The sequence below is a fragment of the Heterodontus francisci genome, chromosome 26 (genome assembly GCF_036365525.1).
Source record: "Heterodontus francisci isolate sHetFra1 chromosome 26, sHetFra1.hap1, whole genome shotgun sequence".
Classification (NCBI taxonomy): domain Eukaryota; kingdom Metazoa; phylum Chordata; class Chondrichthyes; order Heterodontiformes; family Heterodontidae; genus Heterodontus; species Heterodontus francisci.
Window position 1 is genome coordinate 46834402 of NC_090396.1, and position 20473 is coordinate 46854874.

The 20473-nt window shown below is 41.5% G+C and overlaps 2 protein-coding genes across 4 annotated transcripts in view; one reads left to right on the top strand and one right to left on the bottom strand.

The window, feature by feature from the left end:
* engase (endo-beta-N-acetylglucosaminidase) overlaps nucleotides 1-20473 on the bottom strand; it is a 70682-nt gene that overhangs the window by 42876 nt on the left and 7333 nt on the right. The window contains exons 4-9 of the mRNA XM_068058146.1: nucleotides 18478-18626; nucleotides 16694-16848; nucleotides 7216-7364; nucleotides 4608-4773; nucleotides 2006-2109; nucleotides 1290-1398 (exon numbers count right to left, since the gene is read on the bottom strand). Coding sequence (XP_067914247.1) covers nucleotides 1290-1398; nucleotides 2006-2109; nucleotides 4608-4773; nucleotides 7216-7364; nucleotides 16694-16848; nucleotides 18478-18626 — 832 coding nt within the window. The remainder of the gene's footprint in view (nucleotides 1-1289; nucleotides 1399-2005; nucleotides 2110-4607; nucleotides 4774-7215; nucleotides 7365-16693; nucleotides 16849-18477; nucleotides 18627-20473) is intronic.
* Nucleotides 9169-20473, top strand: part of LOC137384302 (fatty acid-binding protein 1, liver-like) — a 71592-nt gene continuing 60287 nt past the window's right edge. Inside the window, exon 1 of one of the 3 annotated variants that reach the window (XM_068058147.1) lies at nucleotides 9169-9339. In XM_068058147.1, coding sequence (XP_067914248.1) covers nucleotides 9287-9339 — 53 coding nt within the window. In that variant the 5' untranslated portion in view covers nucleotides 9169-9286. Of the gene's footprint in view, nucleotides 9340-9804; nucleotides 10755-20473 lie in introns of those variants that run through there. The other 2 variants (XM_068058150.1, XM_068058149.1) reach the window with 2 other exon arrangements.

The window sequence follows — 20473 nt, forward strand, 5'->3', positions numbered from 1 at the left end:
AAGCATCAGTGCAACATCAAGAATTCTATACGAAAAACAGAGGAACGGTGAGAGTAACTGTCCTGATCATCAAGGCAGCATTTGGTCCTGTACAGGTCAGTAAGGGTCAAGGGGAAAACCTTCCAGTGGCTAGACCTAACAGTATGGTCAGGAGGCCAATCATTGCACCCCTAGGGCATTGCTGCAAGAGTTACTGAGGGAAACATCCTGAGCCAATCAGCTTCAATTGTTTTATAAATGATCTTCCTTCCATCATGAGGTCAGAAGCTAAGCTGTCCACTTGACAATTCTACCTTGTTCAGCTCTATTCACAATTCCTCTAACAAAGCATCCCAGGACAGCCTACTGCTGGGCCTGAACAAGTGTAGGCCTGGGCTGACAAGTAGCTAGTAACAATCATGCAACACAAGTGCCAATTAGTGACCAACTCCACATTTAACAGTACAGTTATCAACAAACCTCCCACCACCAACATACTGGGCAAGGGTGGCCACCAGTGACCAAAAGATTAGCTGGACCATCCATGTCAACACAGTGGCTACAAGAGCAAAGCAGCAACTGCACTCTGTGAAAAGGTGGTTTTCTTCCCGAGCCCTCAAACCTTCTCCACCATCTACAAGACTCAAGTCAGAAATGTGATAGGGTACTCATGACTTGCCTGGATGGATGTAGTACAACAATACTAAAGAAGCTCGTCACCATCATGAACAGAACAACCCACTTGATGGGTGCCTCTGCCACTGGACTCAATATTCAGTCCTTCCACCATCAGTATGGTGTGGCAGGATTCAGCAACACACCAAGCAGCAATAGCACCTCCTAGCCCTTTAACCTCCAGCACCAAGCAGGGCAACACCACCATGTGACACACTATCCTCACGTGGCTGTATAGTGCCATTTCTTCAATGTTGCTGCATCAACCTCTTGGCATTCCCTAACACTAATGTGGGAGTGCCACCAGCACAGGGACTGTAACAGTTCAAGGAGATGGACCACCATCATCTTCTCAGAAGCATATAAGGGCAATCGAGATGTTGCTTTGCCAACATCATTTACATCCTGAGAACACACAAAAAAAATAACGGGAGGTGGTGAATCTGGAGTGGGTTCAGTCCCACCACTGCAGCAATTTTGATAAAGTTACAAAAGTGAATGTGCTCAAACATGTTTTTTTCCAATCGATTAAACTCAAAATTATGTGCCTCTTCATGGCCCCCCTCCACATGTATGGACGTTGGGAAGGTGGGAGGGTTAAGGGGGTACTGTTAAGCAATTCATTCAAATCCTACCTTTCCATTCCTGTAAAGATTCTTCCCAAAGCCTTGGCAGAAAGAGGTGGCAAAAGGCAGAGTGCAGAAGCTGTGAATGGGCAAATATTCAGTCAACAAGTTCCAGAACCTATAGAGAGAGGCAACAGATTCCAGTGCTTAATAACTGATTCACAAAATGTGAATATTGTTGACACACAACAACAACTTGTATTTGTATAGCTCCTTTAATGTAATAAAGCATTCCAAGGCACTTCATAAGAGCACCAAACAAAATGTGACACTAATCCACAATGAGATATTAGGACAGGTGAGGTAGGCTTTAAGAGGAGTCTTAAAAGGAAGAGATTTGGAACTGTGAAGAGGTTTAAGGCGGAAATCCCAGAGCAGCCCTTTTAATTTCTCCCCACCCCTAAAAGCTGCCCACTACTCATTTCCATAATGTCTGCTCTTTCAGTAGGAAAATTCGAATGGTCTGCTCCAGAGACTTCGCCACAGATACAACCAATGTCTGTAGATGTTTGCTACCCAGGTCTCCCCAACTACTGGATTGAGAAAATCCTGGTAACATTATTCTAAAAGTTGCAGCTGATTTGGGCAAGACCTTCATGCCAGGAGCCAGCACCATTAGTACAGACGTTAGCGCAATGTTCAGTCACTGATCATCCACGATACAGGATAAATGTCACAAATCAGGATAGCTGAATACTCTGCAGTTAGAATGATCAGGGACTTACTTGTGTTGGTTTTGATGGAATTTTTCCTTTTCCAAAGTCTCGTAGACCCAGCCAGGCGCAAATATAGCTGCTGAGAAGTTGTACTTCCGAATCAGCTCCAAGGACTGGAATACAATACAAGTTACTTTGAAGTTACAATATTAGAAATGAAGAAACCTGTGTGATTAGAAGCTTTCAACAAAGGGGCTATAAAATATCTTTGGATGCACACTCAGGAATTGTCCTCAGCGCTGGGTGTCCTCAAAACAAAAAAAAAGTGTTAAGCATAGGTTTGAAAAAGTTGCAAAAATTAGTACTTGGAGTACAAATTTTCATTAATATAGTACCTTGCATCGCTCTGGACATTGTGACGTGCTTTATATGGAAGGAATTGCTTTGAAGTATAGCTGAATATGGCAGCCATTGTCACACTGCAATGTCCCACATACAGCAGTGAGATGGCCAGTTAATCAGCTTTACAATTGGTGTTGATAGAGTGAAGAAGGTTGAACAATTTAAAGGGAGAACTCCCTGCTTTTCTTCAAATAGTACCATATAATCATTAACAGCCACCTGAACCACTTGAAAAAGGCAGACAGGCCCTCCATTTAATGTTGCATTTGAACAAAGAACAGTACAGCACAGGAACAGGCCATTCGGTCCTCCAAGCCTGCGCCGATCATGATGCCTGTCTAAACTAAAACCTTCTGCACTTCCGGGGTCCATACCCCTCTATTCCCATCCTATTCATGTATTTTGCAAGATGCCTCTTAAACGTCTCTATGGTACCTGCTTCCACCACCTCCCCTGGCAACAAGTTCCAGGCACTCACCACCCTCTGTGTAAAAAACGTGCCTCGCACATCCCCTCTAAACTTTGCCCCTGGCACCTTAAACCTATGTCCCCTAGTAACGGACTCTTCCGCCCTGGGAAAAAGCTCTGACTATCCACTCTGTCCATGCCGCTCATAACTTTGTAGACCTCTATCATGTCGCCACTCCACCTCCGTCGTTCCAGTGAAAAATAATCCGAGTTAATCCAACCTCTTCTCATAGCTAATACCCTCCAGACCAGGCAACATCCTGGTAAACCTCTTCTGTACCCGCTCCAAAGCCTCCACATCCTTCTGGTAGTGTGGCGACCAGAATTGTATGCAATATTCCAGAATAAGAATACAGAATTAAGGTTCTGTACAGCTGCAGCATAACTTGCCAATTTTTATACTCTATGCGCCGACCGATGAAGGCAAGCATGCCATATGCCTTCTTGACTACCTTATCCACCTGCGTTGAGAGCTGAATAATTCCGGAACTTTTACTTTCAAGTCCACAGCAGCCATTTGAATTACTACAGACATTATATAAATTGAATTTAACATTAACAGTAGAAAGACACACTGATGCACTTCACAAGGACGTAATCAAAAAATTTTCACCATACACACAGGTTAGTTGCAGTTCCTCACATTTATGCTGAAAATGTTTCATTGCCCCCTAGTTTGTTTCTTTGCTTAATTAACATCACGGTATACAAAAGGAATGAACTTCAAATGTTTCCTCCTTAAAAACAAACAGTCTTGCCTGCTGATTCCCTGACCTACATAAATCAGTGTGCTTTTCATACAATATGCCAAAGAAAAGTTACAGTCATTGCAGCAAGTGGATAGTCGCCCATCAAGCAGCCTCTGTGCATCTATACCTGACAAAAAATTGGCTGTGCACACATGAACTGTTCCTTCCTTTTTCAATTTCACTTAAAAGATGCATCACACTATACTTTACTCAAAAAAAAACTATTTCAAACTAGTTCAATTAGCAGAATGCACTCCCCCACAAATGCCCATTCAATATTGGTTTATTCCTTGGCAACGCAGATCCCTATATTTTACATATTTTAGCTATCATCTAACAGCTGCAAAAATAATTTTCTGGCCATTTCCAAATTCTTGACTAAACTTTTCAACTTGAAGAATTTAAACAATGTTCAACAGTGGTTTGTTATGATTAAGAGCTTCAAAGAACCCTGCCGTGAAACCCAATTTGATCAAATGTGGAGTGCAGTGGCCGTGAATACAATGAATCAACAGCAGAGGGCAGCAAAAGAACCAACATAAAACTTGCATGTCCTCTACAAATATTAAAATGACAGCACTGTGCCAGCAATGGAAGAGAGCTCCTTATTCCACTGACGCCACACTTAGCTCTTCCGTTTACTAAAATGTCCCAGGTTAGGTAGTCTAACAAGGTTCCTGCAATAAAACCATAACGGTCCAGAAGATCAAAGCTATGAATTTTTCAACAAAAGTTACCCATTACTTTACCCACAATAAAACTCTGCCACTAGATTGATGATTTGTGCAACAATCTGTCACCAGACGCAGCTAAATATTCACGCCTGTGATTCATGCTCAGCTATAAACAGAAAATGCAGTTGAAGCAAGCACTTTAAAACGTCAAAAAAACATGGCCATTGTCAGTTGCCTCTGATTTACATGACGAGTCCATTGGAAAAACAGATTTAACTGGCATATGCACACAAATAAAATAGATTTTGTGGGGGGAGGCGTAAAGTACTGTAATGTGAACCAATATTAACTGTTGGAATACAACAAAATGAGCTTTACCAGATTGGTTGTAAATTCTCCTCCTACAACATCTCCTCGGCCAAACACATCAACTCCAACATAGACATCAGCATGGCGTTCCTCCATCAATGTCACCATTCGTTTAAGATGTTCCTCCTTCCAATTATAGTTTAGAAAAATACCATCACAGGAGTCAAAGAAAACTCTGAGAAAGAAATGAAAATATGTCTGAAGCAACAAAAATTTAGACACTAAATATAAAAAAAAAACTGGTTCAAAATAAAGTGAGTGGCAACAAGCTCGCATGCCAGCAACATACGGCACTGGCCAAATACACAGTCACTGCTATGTGTTTGTTAATAAAATGTGAGAGTTTCACAGTCACTTGTTGAAATGTAATCCCATTTGGAAATACTCCATTCCGCCTCATATTAGAAGTTAACTGAAAGATCATGCCATACAGCAAGAATTTACATTTATATAGCGCCTTTAACATTACAATGCATCCTCAGGTGCTTCATAGGGGCATTATACAACTAAGTATGATAACGAGCCACATAAGGTGACATTAGATCAGAACAAAAGCTTGGACAAAGAGGAGTGTCTTAAAGGAGGAAGGCAAGGTGGAGAGGCAGAGCGATGTAGGAAAGGTATTCCAGAGTTTGGGGCCTAGGCAACTGACGACACGGCCACCAATGGTGGAGCGATTAAAATCAAGGATGCACCAGAGGCCAGAATTAGAGGAGCGCAGATACCTAGGAGGGTTGTGGAGGAGATGACAGAGATAGGGAGAGGAAAGGCCATGGAGAGATTTGAAAACAAGGATGAGAATTTTAAAATCAAGATGTTGCTCGACCGGGAGCCAAAGTTGGTCAGTGAGCACAGGGGCGATAGGGAACAGGACTTTGTGCAAGTTAAGACACAGGCAGCAGGGTTTTGGATGACAAGTATACAGAGAGTAGAATGTGGGAGACCAGCCAGGAGTGCATTGGAATAGTGATGTCTAGAAGTAACAAAGGCATGAATGAATTATCTATTTTATCAGATTGATGTGATAACACAATCCTTTACTTCCTATAAATTCTGGTGAATCATTCTTTTGGCCTATTTTAAACAGTGTAATAATTTGACCTTTGGCATCATGATCACATCTTCATCTTTCCAAATTGATAATACGCACATGGATTTTTTTTTAATGTCACAGGCAGGTTGCAGAATGTGTTGGGCAAGGCACACCAATGACTGTTGCAATCCTAGAAAAGCTCTTAGAGACTGTCAAGAGCACAGCTATCACTAAAAGATTGCAGTGGCAGGTCTCACTGTCTCCAATCATTACACTTGGGCCTCAAGGGCTCTAAATTCTGTCTCCAAGAAATCAGCTCTTACAGAAGGTTAAGAAGCTGAACAAAATATTGTTCTTATACCACATTGAGTCACAGGAGCATTTTAAACATTAATCTTTTAAAAATGTGACCTTTCCAAAATTTCAAAAGTCCAAAAAGATACAGCAACAATACAAACTAAGATGCTATTAAAATAAGATATTTGAGCGAGTACTTTACCCAACGTCCCCAAAACCTTTTCAGTAGTAATTCATGAAATAGTTGTAGAACTATATTTATATTTAGTTCATCCAAAACAGCACACATCCCACAGACTTACATCTTATGGAACAGATACACTGATATTCTGGTAAATGTTATGGAATAGATGCTCTATATCGTCCACTCTAATGTTTGGTAGATAAAATGTATTAGCACCACAAGTCATTCAGAATAGCTTAAAAAAACATAGTAAATAATAGTGATCAATAGGCAAGTCTTTGACCACAGTTATCGACTCCTTCTGTGAAGTAATTGCTCGTGCTTCCTATTGAAGCAACTGGTCCCTTTAAACTGCAGTATAATGACCATAGCTTGACAAACACAATCCAAGCAGCACAGCTAGCATGTTCCTTTTCTGAAGCCAAATGCTAGTCATTCTAACAGCGTTATTATAAAAGACAATTAACCCCAATATTACTATGGTGTAAATAGGTCACAGGCATGAAAAAAAAGACAAACAGAGAAAATAAAAGCAAAATACTGCAGATGCTGGAAATTTGAAATAAAAAGAGAAAGTGCTGGGAATATTCAACAGGTCTGGCAGCATCTTTGGATGAAAGGTCAAAGACCTGAAACGTTAACTCGGTTTCTCTCTCCGCAAATGCTACCACACCTGCTAAGTACTTTCAGAACTTTCTCCGTTTTTATTACAGAGAGAAATAAGTAATGGGACAGGCAAAAGCAGACAGTGTCAGCATAGTGAAGTATCTCAACAAAATGATATGAACAGATACAATTTAACAGAAGGTATATTCTGTTTTCTGAATTCTTCCTCTCCTCTCAACAACAGGCTCCCTACAATTAAGTCCAAAGGTCTAAAATCTTATTGTGCCGCATTATCCAAACCGCAGAGACAGCAGCCTTCATCTCACAACATGTTTTAGGGGGATGTTACGCCCTGTACAGATTGTATCCCAGCCAGCACTTAACTGAATTGAAGGCCAGAAACAAAGTTATAACAACTGATAACACACGTGATATTCCAACAGCAGATTATATTAACAGCAATGATTATACAGAAGACACTCATAATAGTCACTCACTTGTTGTACTTATTCAATTCATTCTGCCATTCCAGATTTCCAGACTCCAACACACTGTCGTACCAGATAACCAAACTGTGAGGTGTAGCTTGTTGCATCCTGGTGCGGAAGTAACGAAGAAACTCGGGCACGTTCTTGACTGCGTTGGGCTGTAATAAATTAAAACAAAACTAAACATTATCCACAAGAAAAATGGAAGGCAATCTGTAAATATTACTTACTTGGCTTGTAAGAAATTACAATTCTTGGATCCTAATCCACGTGTCTGGCCCATGAGCCTTTCAAGACCCACTACAGCCGCTCCTGCAGGATGACACTCTGAAATACTTGTCTGCATCAAGAACTGGCAGAACCGTCATGTCATTATTCAAGCATGTCACTATTCTCTCTGTAGTGATCACGTGGCCTCACTACTGTGTACACTGGGCAAAACTGTTACTGGAATGCTTTTGTAAAAATATCAGTATGATAAAGGGGTAGGAAAGTCCAAGAAGAATACTTTCTCTTCAAAGTACTTCCCCAATCTTCATCAAAAGGAAAATTATTACTCATGACTGATTTTGTTGGAAATCAAGCTTCCCGCACCACTTGTGCTCTCCATAATATCCTGGAGAGGCTTCATTCATTTTAATAGGATCACAACTTTGGACGAACCTGCAATTTTATCTGGAGCCCAATGAAGTTTGGAACCCATGCAGCAGGCAGGGTACGGAGTTTGCAGCATGCGAAACCAGTAGTAGCATTTCCTGGGGTCAGGCAGCTCCAGGCATAATTTTTATTGACCTCCCCTCTCCAAGGCTTGCTTTCCCTCTAAATGAGTGTTGCTATGGACTCAAACAATAGATTCCCAACTCCTAGCCATTGAAGGGTGTTTCCAATTAGACAAGAGCACCATGATTTTTAGAATAAATGAGATACTATTGAACAATGTTGAGCTGACTGTGACATGGCTGTTAAATTGTAATTGTGCCTTTTGTACCCCTCTGTGTAAAGATTCTAGTCATAGCTGTTATGACTGTCAATGTGATTGGAGACTCCATTTGATATCTATTTAATAGATGTTTTTATGTTATTGGAGCACATTACAACACCAGTCACTGCTCAGTAAGTGAAAGAATGGTAATCATGAACTCCAGCGCTTGCATCTCATACCGACAAAAATCACTAACACTGTAAAACTCAACGAGAGCTCAAGATTGCCTGAAGATTTTAAATTGGAGAATGGAACGTTCTAAATATAAAGACTGAACAACTAACAATTTTGTACAGTTTCACAAGCTGTTAGCAGTGCTACTACAATGAACTCGAGACGACAACAACTGAAACTAGGATCAGGATGGTCATTCAAAAGACATAAAAATGGTTATCAATATTAAAACCAACATATATGCGGTACCATCGGATTCGATTCAGGGATGCCACTGCTTATAAGAGCACACGAAATAGGAGGAGTAGGCAATACAGCCCATTGAGCCTGTCCCGCAATTCAATATCATGGCTGAACTTCTACACAAACTCCACTTTCCCATCCTATCCCCATTCAGTGCGCAAACCTCAGATCATCTGTAAAATTCAAATTCTTACACACTGGTGCTCTGTTAGACTAGGTCTTTGAACTGTAGCAATTCTTTCAAAATTGTAGAAATTACATTAAATACTTCCCTTCTTAATAGCAAACTGAGTCGCATCTTAGAATCAGCATGGCAGAATTACAATTAATCACAACAAAAACTATTCCACCATTAAATCAAGGCAGTAAACAACTTGCATTTTTATAGCACCTTTCATAACCTCAGGGTGTTTCACAGCCAATGAAGTACTGTTAAACTGCAGTATCTGCTGTAATGTTGGAAACACAGCAACCAACTTGCACAACAATGGCCCACAAACACCAATGAAATAAATGACCTGATAATCTGGTTGCGAGTTAAGTATTAGCTAGGACACTGGGAGAACTCCCTGCACTTCTTCAAAACAGTACCACCTGAGTGTGCTGACAGGGCCTCTGTCTCACGTCGCATCCAAAAGACAGTCGCTCCGACAGTTCAGCACTTAAGTATGAACCTGGATTATGTGCTCAAGCCTCTGGAGTGGGACTTCAGCCCACAACCTCCTGAATCAAAGGTGAGAATGCCACCACCTTACACCTACAACAGGCAGTGTGTGACATGACAAACAGCATATTATTGAAAAACAGTTTATACTCCTTTTTAATTTGCATCTTGTTCACTAGTTCCACAGCTGTAGTTATCATAATTAACGTGAAAAGTGAATTCTTTGCTTCCCTGACTCTTCCTGCCACACGACTGAATTCTTTGAGCCTCTCATTTGCTCCATGGTGTGTGGAGTGGGAAACAAATCGAATAGCAAAATTCAGCAGCTGCAACTCGGACTAATACTCCCACCAGTAGTTTGATTTGTTTTAAAATGTACTTCCCATCAGTTTCAAAATATACACAATATTTGGAAGCATTAGGTTACAAGCTGTAAATGAAAGGATAAATTCCTCCTCAACTAATGGCATTATGTCTGAAAGGGTTTATATTTGAGAGTGAGAGTAACCCCACCCACAGAAGTGGTAATATATTCATCACATGGGTATTGGGCTTGGAAGAAGCTAGAAGCATCATGAGAGGTGCTAGCTGTGCATGCTTAAGTAGAGTGTAAATAGTTATGTATATAAAATAAACAAGTTACTATTTAGCCATACCAAGACGCTTGAACTATGCTAACATACAGTATGGTGGCAACAGTGAACACACCCAGAGATTATTGAAAGACCTCGCCTTCTACAGTAGTGCCAAGACGACTGCAGATCTCGAGGGGAGACTGGAAAGAGACCAGAGCTGCTCCATAGCTGAAGAAAGACACGGACAGTCGGTGAGTCAGCCGTGCAGGCTGCACCATAGAAGCGTGGTGGTCTGCCAGCAGAAACCAGATCAGGCAATTGGGCTGCAAGGCACAGTACCAAGCAACGGTTGGGCATCGGATGAGAAACCTTTTGAAAAGGGTGCATTTGTTGTTTAACTGCACACTAGGCAGCAGTGTGTTGGCCAGGGGCTGCAAGAAACAGAATCAGTTACAAACTGCTGGAATTGTTTGACCTGTAGTAACCTGGAGCTCGGACACTGGCCTGTGCTGGTAAAAACCAGTTTGAACTAATTACTTTATGGGACAAGACAGAGAACAGGACACAGGAAAAGGGCCTTATTTGGACACGGTGTGATACCGGGTTCTTTGGGCCTGGGCCAATTAAGAGAAGCTGTGAACGAGGTGATGAAGCTTAAACCAACCGGAAAGACACAGCTCAGATTTGCAGAGATAAGCAACAGGATAAGAAGAGAGCTTTTTGGGCATAGAGCCAGCGAAAACTCTGGAGATCAACCATCGTGGAAGCGGAAGACCCTGCGTGAGCGACGCGGCAACGACGTAGAAGAGAAAGAGAGAGAGAACGGAACGCCTGGCCAGCGTTAACTCTCCCTTTCTCGGGTAATATCCTTTGTATTGTGACTAGGACAGGGAACGGTCAGAGAAACCTAGTGGGTGTGCTTATGAATTCTAGCTAGTTTTGTTATTAACTGTATAACTCAGGGGAGTTGTAGGTTTTTGTCTAAGTGTATAAGCCTTATTCTTACATTGTACAACAACATGAATAAAGTAAATTGATAGTTAAAGAAAGGACTGAGTTCCCCCTCTTTGCACTAAGCCAGTAACTGTAGCTGTGGACAAGGGGGAGTTGACTCCGCTCCACGGTTAACAAGTGACAGGGAAAAAAAGTCGATCCCTTGCGAGGGGCAAGTCCAAAATCGGCAGCCATTAGTCAAGCAGACCACGGAGCAAAAGGTAGGAACCCCCGAAAAGTGCAGGGAACCCTCAAAAAAAGTGGGAACACTTCCATTAAAGCAAAGAAAAATTTAAGACAAGAAATCCTAAAGAGTTAGGAAAAAATTTATTTGAAATACATGATGCCTGAAAGCTTCCAGAATTGGTCTATGTGGAGATTAACATTTCTAAGATTTAGAATAGCTTCTCAGCTACACACCAAAACTGAAGAGGAACAAGTAAATATTCTACTATACTCCATGGGTGAAATTGCAAATGGCAATGATAAGGCAAGGTACAAATGAAGCTTCAGACAAGTTTGATGGTGTGTTACAAGCCTTCAACAAATACTTAAATTTAAGAACTAAGATGATCCTGGAAAGAGCAAAGTTTAATAAAGAGTCCAGAAGTTGGGCAAATCGGTAGATGCTTTCATTAATGATTTGTACAGATCAGCTGAGGGATGTGACTACGCAGAACTGAAGTCTGAGTTGATCAGGGACCGAATAGTAGTAGGAATAGCTGACGAGTCTTTATCAGGTCTCTTACAGTCAAAGGACGACTTCACTCTTGAGAAAGTGATTCAGATGGTCCGATAGACAGAGGTTAGAAGACAAAATAGAGCCATCCTGCAGGCTGAAGAGAAGCCTTGGATGGGAAAGAATCCAATGACGATATAGTTCCTGAAGCTCAGGACGAAAAAGCACTCTACAGATAAGGTACACTCGGGAGAAGGTGCAGGACGCCGTGAAACCCTGCCAGTGCTGCAGAGCCAGAAAGACCCACAGACGTGAACAGTGTCCTGCTAATAAAGCTGAATGCTTTAATTGCAATAAGACAGGCCATTTCGGAAAGATGTGCCAGAGCAAGACCTCTTCTCTCAGAAATGCCAAGCAAAAAGCCTTAACACAGAGCTGTGAAAGAAGTGGAACAACTTCCATTGGAAGAGAAACCAGGAGAATTCCTAGGGGAAATGAATGACCCCCAATCAGGCATCCTGGACGGCAAACATTTGTGTCAATGGACATATTACTAATTTCAAATTGGACACTGGTGCAAGTGTCAAAGTTCTGACAGACCAAGAGCTGTGGTTGTTGACACCTTGCTTACAATCCACTGACACTCAGTTACACAGTCCAGGAGGGTTTGAACTGAAAGTGAAGGGAAAGCTACACGCTATAATTCAACACAGGGAAAGACGGATAATGGAAACCCTATACGTTCTGAAAAACCAAGTATTTTCTCAGTTAAGCAGAAAAGCGTGCTTAGACCTACATTTAACCAAAAAGGTGAATGAAATCAAACAGCTACAGTCCAACAGTCACTTTCAAGAAGACTTTTCAAAACTATTTTCGGGTCTCGGGAGACTGAAGACAGAGTATAGCATAACATTAAGAGAAGATGCTAGACCGGTATGTATCTTTACACCTAGAAAGATACCACACCCATTGATGAACCAAATACAAAATCAGCTGAAAGAGATGACCAGAATGGCAGTCATTTCTCCTGTCACAAAACTAAGAGTGATGTTCACCTATGGTTCCAATTCCGAAACCAAACGGTACTCTTTGTATCTGTGTGGACTTAACGCAGCTGAACAAATCCATGGCGAGGGAAATTCATCCTTCAGTAGATGAAAGCCTGGCAAAGTTATCCAAAAGCATAAATGTTCACTAAACTCAACACGAATAGTGGCTTCTGGCAGGTTCCGTTGGACGAGAAGTCAAGACTACTAACAACATTTATCACTCCATTCGGAAGATTTTGCTTTAATCATTTACTATTCAGTATAACCTCTACACCTGAAATCTTCCAAGGGACCATGACCAACATTCTGCAAGGCCTCAAAGGGGTAATATGCCACTTGGATGACATCCTAGTCCATGGGGAATCTGTCGAAGAACATGACCTGAGTGTAACAGCTGTTTTGAATAGTCTTCAAGAAGGAGGGCTGACACTTAAGTGTGAATTCTCGAAAAAGTCTAATCCTTTTTTAGGACACATTGTAAGTAGCAAGGGCATAATGGCAGACCCACAAAAAACGACAGCCATTAGTGAATTCCCAATTCTGTCCAACATCTCCGAAGATTCATGGCAATGGTGAATCAGTTGGCAAAAGTCTTTACTCAACCTGGCACAGGTAACAGAACCATTAAGACAATTCTTGAAAAAAGATCAAGTGTGGTGCTGGAACACACATCAAGAGCAGGCATTTCAAAGAATTAAGGAGCTGCTAGTCTCGCCAGAGATATTAGCGCATTACAACCCTTCATTACCAACTATAACTGCAGCAAGCACCTCATCTGCAAGGTTAGGAGCAGTCCTCCTTCAAGAACAGCCAGATAGGTCTGCGACACCTATCTATTATGCATCTAGAGCTTTGTCTGAGACAGAGACAAGGTATACTGTCGTTGAAAAAGCACTTGGAAGTCACGTGGGCTTGCGAGAAATTTTCTGTTGACATTATTGGTCTGAAAGCGGTCATTGAGATAGACAACAAACCCTTGGTTTCTTTACTGGATGAGAATTGCAAGGATGCCTCTGAGAATTCAGAGATTCCGGTTGAGGTTGATGAGATATACCTGAGAGGGTATATGTTCAGGGAAAGATGCAAACTTCCACTGATGCGTTATCAAACGCAACTGCTGACCACCCTACACAACAGCATGTTAACTTCATTGGTAAGACAGAGTTGTATTCATAGTATATTGTGTCGCAATGGCCAGCAAGTACATAGAAACTTCAAGAAATTCATCACGCTCAAAAGCATGAAGAATGCATTCAGACACGCCAGTATTGTACACAAGGTTAGTCACAGGAACGGCCTGGTGGGAAAGTAATGAAAATTTTCTTCGGACGTGCACCTGAAGTGCTGTAACCTGCAAGGCTACAGACCAGGTGCTGGAAGGTGGGATTAGATTGGGCGGCTAGTTTTTTCGGCTGGGCGCAGACATGATGGGCTGAATGACCTCCTTCTGTGCTGTAATTTTTCTATGGTTCTATGGGATTCAGGAGACACTTCACAACCGTAGATGATGTGCTGGTGTATAACAACAGACTGGTCATTCCGATTTCTCTTCGATCAGATATCTTACAAAGGCTACATCAGGGCCACATGGGAATCACAAAATGCAGAGCACGAGCTCAATCATCTGTTTGGTGGCCAGGAATATCTAAAGACACAGAAAACATGATCTTGAATTGCCAGGTATCGGCAGTACACAGACCAGACCAGAGGGAGCCTCTGATAACTACACAATCTCCAACCAGACTATGGGAGCGACTAGGAATGGATTTATTTACGTACAATGAAAAATCTTACATCATCGTGCTCGATTATTTTTCCAAGATGGATTGAAGTGAAAAGGTTGAACTCAACAAAAGAATCAGTTATTTGAGCTTTGCAGGACATCCTTGCAACGCATGGTATTCCTGATGAGGTTGTGACAGACAATGGACCACAATTTGCAAATGAATACTTCACACAATTTGCGAGGAAGTGGGGATTTGAACATCTCAAGTTCCCCTCGTCACCCTCAATTGAATGGTGAAGTGGAGAGAGGAGTCTGAACCATCAAATCTTTGTTGACGGAGGAAGATCTTCCAACTGCACAATTGAATTCTCAATCCACTCCATTGTTATGTGAACTATCACCTTCAGAGCTACTGATGGAGACGAAGCTAAAAACTCAACTTCCTACTCTGCCCAAAAAACTACTTGCTGGGCTAGACATGCAAGACTACAAAAGAGTTCAAGACAGAGAGAAGTCTTACAGGAACCAACAAGTTCACAATTACAATAAGAGGTTGTGTACCAGAAACTGACCAATGTTAAAAAGGATAGAGAGAAGGTATGGATACAAGATCTAGGACATGAAGGTAGAATCATCCAGAGAGACGAATATCATCTGAGATCTTACGTAGTACACACTCCAGAGGGTGCTCTGTCTAAATAAGAGAAACCTTATCCCTATTCCTCAAACACAACAACCAGTCACATATCTGGATGAACCAGTTGGTGACCAAGAAACCCAGAGACAACAGGATACTACAAACATTGGTCAAGGCCATCAAAGTCGTCAAACAAGACTTTCAAGAAAGAATACCGATCTTCCAAGTCCGACAAGAACACGATCATCCTCCTGACAGACTGAATCTGTGATGTCAGAGCCTTGGGGAGAGATGGGGTAAAATGTGAAGTCAAAATAAATTAATGTATATATATCAAAAATATTGGGGGGGGGGGGGGGGGGGGAGGAGAAAAGAGATGTAGTGTAAGTGTCTGAAAAGGTTAATGTTTGAAAGTGCATGTGACCCTCCCACTGGAGTGATGTCACAGTCACATGGGTTTGGGCTTGGAAGAAGCCAGATGTATCATGAGACCTGCTGGCTGGAAATGCTTAATGAGTGTGTAAATAGTTATATATAAACGAGTTACTATTTAGCCATACCAAGACTCCGAGATATTTGTAAACAATGCTCAAGCTATGCTAACAGCAACATACAACATAAACCTCCCCTCAATAAAACTATTGAAACCCTGTCTATAGTGGGAGGCTTTTAATTGGTAGCTGAGAGATTAAAATCTAGTAAATGAGTAAGAAAAATATCCTGGAAGAATTTCAACAGAGCACTGCAGGCAGGAAGACAGAAAAAAAAATTAACATCTAACCAGAATGTCAACACACACATACACTCTTCAGACTGCACACTCAACGTGAACAGCAGCTCAACATTAATTGCAACTATATTTGTTGACAATAGATATATTATTGTCAAATAATGTTAACTGGAAGATTAATGATCTGAGTTTTTTTTGAACCCCACATTTTAACATCTGCACACAATTCCTTGTTAGTGCAGCTGGACAGGCAGCCTGTTTTCAATGTTACGCAACTGCTACAGAGGGGGTAGACAAGGGCAGCCAAGAATGACACCTCTAGTTCTCCCTCAATCACTGCATCAGCACTTTACCTCTGCCCACTGGCAATATTGAAATTGGCCACATTCAGTAAGTTTCATCTCATCAAGAACTCTCCAATCTATATCGTATCCCACACCAAGTCCCTGTCACCCTGCTTTAGAATTTTCATCCTTGTGTTTACATTCCATCATGGCCTTGATTTCCCTATCTCTGTAACCTCTTCCAGCCCTACAACCACCTCCCCACCGCCCAGTGCAATCACCTGCCTCCAATTCTTGTCTCTTGTGTATCCCTCCACCCCTGCCTCCCTTCAATCAACAAATCTCACACTCTGGAATGCCCTTCCTAAACTCTCCATATCCCTGTATAACTTCCTCAAAACTGACATGATTCAAGCTTTTGGTCAGCCCTTCAAATTAATTCCCACTTTGATTTGGCATGCACATCTGATTACACCTCTACGAGCCACCTTGGGACATGTTTCTAAATTAAAGGCACTAGATAAATGCAAGTTGCAGTAGGAGTTGTTGTAAACTCACAATGTTGAAAACTGTAGGTAAAACCCTGCGCCCAACCAATCCTTAGGAGTTCAGTGCCACCGATGCATTTCACCACTTCACCAGCAAAATGCTTACACAAATTTTCAAACCTGAAACCCCTGCAGCAGATCATTACATTCTCCCCCTTCACTAGGTCACCAAGTGCCAACATAATGCAGATCACTTCACTTACACTCAATTCATTTTCGATGTTAACCAACCATCCATCAAAATGAAAGCAGTCGGCAATAAGCACCAGCTTATCTGCCATCGCGCGGAATGCCTCCTCATTCTTCAAAAAAGCCTCACAGATTGCAGCCCCATCTTTCCATTCTGTGATGAATGTTCCTGAAACCGAAAACAGGTGATTCAAAAATCAAAATTTTCCACCTATTAAAATAATTGTGTCTATTTTATACCCAATAGTGTATACCTCCGCTATTGCATTAATTTGAGTGCTAAACCAAGCAGAAAAGCATCCTTATTCTTGAGAAACTGAATGGTATCACTATCTCCAAACTAAAAAATATAGACTGAATACCACACAGAAGGGGATCTCAATACAGATACCTGGAACCATTCAGCAATATTTACAAGACATCGGGAAAAAAATGGAAACTTTTAAACCCGTGATAACTCTGAAATGATTCAAAGGTAGTATCCTAGTCTTTGGAGGACAGCAATTAAAACAGGTTAAGTCCCAGAGGGGAAGAAACATTTTCGGAAGCACTACAGCTGGAACTTATTAATTCCATTGACAAGTTTGCATATCTAGGAACACAAGAAATAGGAGCAGAAGTCGACCAAATGGCCCATCGAGCCTGCTTCGCCATTCAATACGATCATGGCTAATCTTGGGCTTCAATTCCACTTTCCTGCCTGCTCTCCATATCCCTCGATTCTCTGCAAGACCAAAAATCTATCTATCCCAGCCTTAAATGTATTCAATGATGCAACATCCACAACCCTCTGGGGTAGAGAATTCCAAAGATTCACAACCCTTTGAGTAAAGTAATTTCTCATCTCAGTCCTGAATAATTGGCCCCTTATCCTGAGACCGTGTCCCCGTGTTCTAAATTCCCTGACCAGTGGAAACAATCTCTCAGCTTCTACTCTATCAAGCCCTTGCAGAATCTCGTATGTCTCAATTAGATCGCCTCTCATTCTTCTCAACTCCAGAGAATATAGACCCAATTTACTCAGCCTATCATAGGACAACCCCCTCATCCCAGGGACCAATTTAGTAAGTCTTTGCTGCACTGCCTCCAGTGCAAGTATATCCTCTCTTAAATGTGGAGACCAAAACTGCACACATTATTGCAAGTGTGGTCTCACCGAAGCCCTGTATAATTTTAGTAAGACTTCTTTATTCCTGTACTCCAATCCCCTTGCAATAAAGGCCTACATGCCATTTGTCTTTCTAATAGCCTGCTGCATCTGCATGTTAACTTTGTGCGTTCCTTGTATGACTACCCCCAAGTTTCTCTGATCAACACTTACCAGTTTCACACTTTTTAAAAAATATTCTGCTTTTCCATTTTTACGACCAAAGTGAACTTCACGCTTCCCTACATTGTACTCCATTTGCCATCTTGTTGCCCACTCTCTTAACCTGTCTATATCTCTTTGCAGCCTCTCTACATCCTCCCCGCATCCTGCCTTTCCACCAAGCTTCGTATCATCAGAAAACCTAGATACATTACTCTCTGTCTCTTCATCCAAGTCATTAATATAGACTGCAAATAGCCGAGGCCCCAGCACTGATCCTTGAGGCACCCCACTATTCACTGCCTGTCAACTTGAAAATGCCCCAATTATGCCCATTCTCTGCTCCTGTCTGTTAACCAATTCTCTATCCATGCTTATCTATTACCCCCAACACCATGAGCCCTTATCTTGCCTAGTACAGAAAACAAACCATATGTTTTGCCAAAGTGAAACGTGGACATATTTTGTTCTTAAACAGATCATATTTACCTAGAATAGCAACACCATGCTTGTGTGCAGCATTGGTCCAGCAGACTGGTGGGATGGTCACCATGTGGTGACTGAAATATACAAAGATGTCTATATATAGCCAGTGATAAAAAACAAAAGGATTCTCTTCATGCACACCTTGTATGAACCTGATGAAACAAAGCAGTAGGTTAGCACCAAATCTCTCAGAATCTCAGATGAATGATACACTGGATTGGATGTTGAATCTGCTCATAAACCAATACTTCCATTGTTTGTTCAGTATGGGACAACAACGTAACTCAAATAACACTCTAATGCTAACTAGTTAAAATGCATTAAATTAGAATCAGAATCAGCTTTCCTATAAAAATGTGCATTTATATAGTGCCTTTCACAACTTGAATTGTGTTTGGATTTCAAAAATATTTTATACATGGAACTCTGATATTACAAGGCTCTAATGGTGAGATGGGACCTCAATACAGGTGACCATGTGTTTGGAATTTCAGGTGCATGCCAGAGTCACAGGTCAAGGCAAGAAAAGAGAAAGCATGTCAAAGGGAGACTATGCTCCTTGCAAAGGTGGTTACATTAATGTGGTTTCATGCTACATAAATGGACCAATCTGCAAACGAGAGGTTGAGCCCATTATAATTGGAGTGTTAAACCTACCTTCCAGTTCTCAAAAGTAGTTTCTTCAAGTGAAAACAGAGATGCATTAATGCATGTTGCTCCCTGTGTGTGGTGGACAAGGTTTTTTTTGATTTCCCTAATTTCTTCACCTACCTTTTTTTTTTAATACAGTATTTTGATTGCTATGCAGCAACGTGCCGAAGATGGGAATTGCACTCCATGAGTTAAATGAGGAAGGCAGGTTCATGAGGGTATGACATAATAGGTGTAATGGCACTCAAGGCATTATGTCAATACCCAAAGTCCTATACTGACAGATCCCAACACTCCTGCCTAACATATCAGATATTATCTCACATTACTATTTCTTCTTTATAAGACAGGCTATCTCTGAGCAACGCCACCTGCTTCAACCCTTTAAGAGCTGCTGCCTTGCTGGAAATCCCCCTTCCCCACCCCATGCCTCCAAGCCAATTACATTTTCCTTCACAAAATTCACAAAACCTTTGTGTCAAGAATTAAGGATCAGCTGCACAGGGTAGTCCTTGGTCTCCATGAACCAAAATGTGATCTGATAATCTAGTGTGGCCTGGATGAACAGTAAACTCCTTATCCTGTTGATAAACTCACTAAAAATAGTACAAAATGGCTCCTACTCACCTGCCCTCTCCAACTGATGAACAAATAACACTGACACACAATATATCTTACGCAATAAACCACACGTTAGAGGCAAAAACATACAATAGATTTCACTAGATGATAATTCATGTATCCTTTCAGTTTTTCTTCCAAAATAGTAAAAGTTAAGCAGACTCTCAGGTCCCTACAGTACTTTAAACAACTGGACCTCCTTGAGGTTCATCAGTTGCCTCCACCCAAGGGCCAAGCTGGAAGAAAAAGTGCATGTCACATTTACACTAAGACCAGGCAGCTTCTGGCTACAAAGTTGTCAATCAAAAATAGACTTCAAAAAAGTACCAGTGAGATAACCTCAAAAGTCTATTTCCAGTCTTTCATTCCTTTCTAGGACCAAGCCAAGCTGGGTATCTGAACAGGGCCCTCCTGTTCATACAGACATTAAAGCTATCAAAGGCTTGGTAGAATAACACTTGAAATAGACCCTAAGCAGGGGACAGATCAGAGCCCCAGTGCTCCACATTAATTACTAGTATTACTTGGGTATACTTTTACATCATCTTCCAGATGCTGAGCACAAGGATGGTAAAGCTTCCATTCTACCCCTTGACATATTTCCCTGCGTATAATTGGCAGCATTAAAAAATAAGGGAATTTAAAGTCAGCTAGTTAGGTACCTATGAGCCAGGGGATCAGTGTGTCCCCTTGGCCAGTTTCTGCTGTTAGAGCTACAGCAGACTTT